Source organism: Bacillus rossius, chromosome 3, assembly GCF_032445375.1.
Source record: "Bacillus rossius redtenbacheri isolate Brsri chromosome 3, Brsri_v3, whole genome shotgun sequence".
Lineage (NCBI taxonomy): Eukaryota > Metazoa > Arthropoda > Insecta > Phasmatodea > Bacillidae > Bacillus > Bacillus rossius.
Genome location: NC_086332.1, coordinates 75,102,369 through 75,106,614, shown reverse-complemented (window position 1 = coordinate 75,106,614; position 4,246 = coordinate 75,102,369). Strand labels below are relative to the sequence as shown.

The 4,246-nt window shown below is 46.8% G+C and overlaps 1 protein-coding gene across 1 annotated transcript; it reads right to left on the bottom strand.

Annotated features, from left to right (window-relative positions):
* Positions 1–519: 519 nt before the first annotated feature.
* On the bottom strand, positions 520–3,948 carry LOC134531321 (uncharacterized). Its single transcript, XM_063367016.1, has one exon. The coding sequence runs from the start codon at positions 3,946–3,948 to the stop codon at positions 520–522; it is 3,429 nt and encodes a 1,142-aa protein (XP_063223086.1).
* Between the last annotated feature and the right edge of the window lie 298 nt (positions 3,949–4,246).

Genomic DNA, 4,246 nt, shown 5'->3' with positions numbered 1-4,246 from the left:
GGATCTTGTAAATCAAATTGGCAACCCCGCACTTTCCTCAACAAAAGCAGTTTGGCATCTGTCGGTTCAGGATGGAAATATTACCTGATATAACCAAAATTATTATTAGAAAATCAGTTTTAATTAATGCAAAATGTGATACAATATAATACTAAAAAAGTATAATATTATAAAATAATTGAGTAAATCATTGAGAAAATGGCATAAAAAATTTCGGGGGGCGGGGGGAAATTAGGTTAGGGGGGGTGAGTCATAGTGTTTGAGGGGTGTTTTGACTGTGGACTGATAACACCATCTTCCTGACGGAACGACTTACCGCGGCGGCGCGATAACAAAGACTGACTAGTTGCCGGCACTGCCAGCTAGTGGCGCTACCGCAGCCAGTAGCGCGGGAAGTTCAAACACAGTCTTGATATAAGGAATATCTCAAAGTCCCAACATATTTACACAAATTTAAAAACATCACAAGTCCAAACATACACAAGTCCAAACATAACCGCCCACCTTGAAACACTGTTTTCAAAATTCAACTGGTAGGGGGCAAAGTTTTACAGCAGGACGCTTGACCATTCCATTAGAGGTGCGGACAGTCGCAACACGAGGAATATTGTCATTTCCTGGATGCAGTTGAATGATGCATCCTAAACGCCACTGCAAGGGGGGGATCCTGTCATCCTTGAGCAGCACTAGTTGATCTGGTACCATAGGTCTGTCTTGTCGAGACCACTTGCCACGCTGCTGCAGCGTGTGGAGGTAGTCTTGGTGCCAACGCTTCCAAAAGTCTTGGTGCAGACGTTCCACCAGCTGAAAACGCTGCAGACGGCCAATGGGGATGGCTTCCAAGGTGGGTTCAGGCAGCGTGACCAAGGGTTCAAGGGTTAGAAAATGGCCTGGAGTGAGAGCCTTCAGATCATTTGGATCTGAACTCAGTGGGCATAGTGGTCTTGAATTTAGGATTGCTTCCACTTGCACCAAGGCCGTGTACAGTTCCTCGTACGTCAGTACCTGCTCGCCAATAACTCGCCTGAGGTGTGTCTTGAAGGACTTCACCCCTGCCTCCCATAGCCCACCAAAGTGCGGGGCAGACGGGGGGTTGAAATGCCATGTCACTCCAAGTGGCTGCAGAGATTCTGTAACACCTTTATGGTGTTCTGATGACGTCAACAGCTGCTGTAATTCTTGCAAATGATTGCGAGCTCCGACAAAATTGGTCCCACAGTCACTATAAATGTCTGATGATCGGCCCCGGCGAGCAAGAAAGCGCTTGTAAGCTCCAATGAAAACTTCAGTGGACAGATCTGATGCCAGTTCCACATGCACTGCCTTAGTTGTACAGCATACAAAGATGCACATGTAGGCCTTTAATAGGGTAGGTCGACGAATACGTGCCATTTTTATGGTGAAGGGACCGGCATAGTCCACTCCTGCCTTGGAAAAGGGCTTCACCTGTTGAACTCTCATGGCTGGGAGATCACCCATTAATGGGGCTTGAGTAGAGGGTCTAGCCTTGAAACATTTAAGGCAACGACCTAAACGACGACGTATTGCTTGCTTGTCTGCGATGATCCAGAAGGTTTCTCTGAGAATGCCTTGCAGAGTTTGTAGTCCAGGGTGCTGGTTAAGTTCGTGGTAATGACTAATGATGAGATCTGTGAATCGATGAGTTTTTGGCAACAGAATGGGATGTTTGTGCTCAAAGGGCAAACTAGACTGAGGCAATCGACCGCCCACCCTGACCGTTCCAGAGGGATCGAGGAATGGGACCAGTTTACGAAGCTGTGGGGATGTACACTTATCATTTTTTAGAGCTGTAATATCACCCTCAAAAACAATAGCTTGCACTCGTTTGACCCAAAACATCATTGCCCCTTTTATCTCATGAGTACCAATCTGACCTACTAACTTCGCCTGCTTGGCACGGCAATTTTGAATGAATCGCAACACGTAGCACGTTACATGAAGCAGTCTTGACAGACGACTACATCGTTCCAGCAGTGGATCACACTGATGAGGTGTTACAACACTGATGAGAGTGAGGTTCCTTTTCTCTAGCACTACTGAATCAGGTGCCATGTCATCAAATGCTATTTGGACAGGCCACTGAGAGGGTTGATGTCTTAGCCACTGTGGACCACACCACCACAACGAGTGGTTCAGCAAGTCTACAGGAAGCAAGCCTCGAGAGGCACAGTCTGCTGGGTTGTCTTCGGAACGTACATGTCGCCACCAGGAGGTTTCAGTGCAGTCTTGAATTTCGCTTACTCTGTTTGCCACCACAAAAGTCTTCAACTGATGTGGCGCAGTATTGACCCAGGCCAGAACAACTTGGGAGTCAGTCCAGGCAGTTATGGACTGAAGCTTAATATGGTGTTTGTAAATTGCCAGAGTATGCTGCAGCAACCGAGCCAACACTAAAGCACCACATAACTCTAAACGAGGCAATGAAACTACCTTGACAGGTGCGACCTTTGACTTCGCAACCAAGAGATGTACTTTCACATCACCCTTACAACTCACACGCAGGTACACAACAGCTGCATAACCCTTCTCAGAGCTGTCACAGAATCCATGAAGTTCATAAGAGCAATCTGAACAGCCTTTGACATGTCTGGGAACTGTAAGGGACGACAAGTGTGGCAAGTCTTTACTGAAACATTCCCACACTCTTACAATCTCAGGCGGTGGAACTGTATCCCAATCCAGTTTCTTCAGCCATAATTCCTGGATGATGCTCTTCGCGAACATGGTCAAGGGTGTCAGGAAACCAAGAGGATCAAATACGCGAGCCAAATTAGACAAGATAGAACGTTTAGTTGGTGATTCAGAGCTAGCCTGGACATTGTACGAGTAGGTGTCCGAGAGTGGGTTCCATTGCAGCCTAAGTACCTTTACTATTACTTCACTGTCTTGGTCCATGGAGAATGGCCTTGGCAGTTGAACAGCATCGGGAGGGAGCCACTCCAGGAGCACAGGATTATTGCTCATGAATTTGCGTAACATGAATCCACCTTTATCGAGAAGTGTCATGAGTTCTCGCTGAAGTTCCAAGGCTGCATCTACTGAGTCAGCTCCCGTCACAACATCATCCACATAGATATCTGACAAGAGTGTCCTTGAAGCAGTAGGAAACTGTTCCCGCTCATCAGCAGCAAGTTGATGCAGGGTGCGAATTGCTAAGTAAGGTGCTGAGGACACTCCATACGTCACGGTTTTCAGTCGATAATCTTCAACTGGTTCCGATTTATTGAACCGCCACACAATTCGTTGAAAATCTTGATGCTCTCTGTGCACACCTATCTGCCTGTACATTTGCTTTATGTCAGCGGTAAACACCACTGGGTGAAGGCGGAAGTTACTTAGTACCTTAACAATGTCTTGCTGCAGCTTGGGTCCCGTGAGCAGTTCATCATTGAGAGATACTCCAGTTGAACCTTTGGCTGACGCATCGAAGACTACACGAAGTTTGGTGGTTGAACTGTCTGGCTTGATTATGCAGTGATGAGGAATGTAAAAGGAAGTAGAGCAATCAATCTGTGACTTTGGAACCTTTTCCATGTGGCCTGCCATCAAATAATCCTTCATGAAATCTGAATACATTCCATGAAGTGGAACATTGTCACTCAGTCGCCTCTCCAAACGCTCAAACCTGCTCAATGCAAGGGATCGAGAGGTTCCCAATTCGGGTTCAGGATTCCTGAACGGCAGGGCAACACTATACCGCCCCTCAGCACTTCTACAATGTGTTTTCTTGAACAGTTCTTCACATACAGTGTCATCTTGAGAGAGGTAGTGTGTGTGTGGAAATTCCTCCAGCTCCCAAAACCTTTTCATTACTTCCTCCAAGGGGGAAATGGTGGTCACCATGGATGTGACAAAGGTTGCAGTTCTACAAGATGCTGTCTCCACTTTTCCCATAAGGACCCATCCCAGTACTGAGTTGAGGGCCATGGGAGAGCCTTCTAACTTACCACCAGTCAATAATTGTGGAAACAAGTCGGCTCCAAGAAGCAAATCTACAGCACCAGGGATATCAAATGAGGGATCCGCTAGCTTGAGGTGAACAACAGACTGACGAGTGTCAGAAGGCAACTGAACACTGGGCAAGCTATTAGCAATTCGTGGAAGGATGAAGGCATCGAGAGCAAACCGAGGACTGTCTTCACCAACTGGACTAATTACCAAAGAAGTGTAAGACTTGGCAACATTCACTGGTGTATTGGATAAACCCTCTATGGGTAGGTGAGCA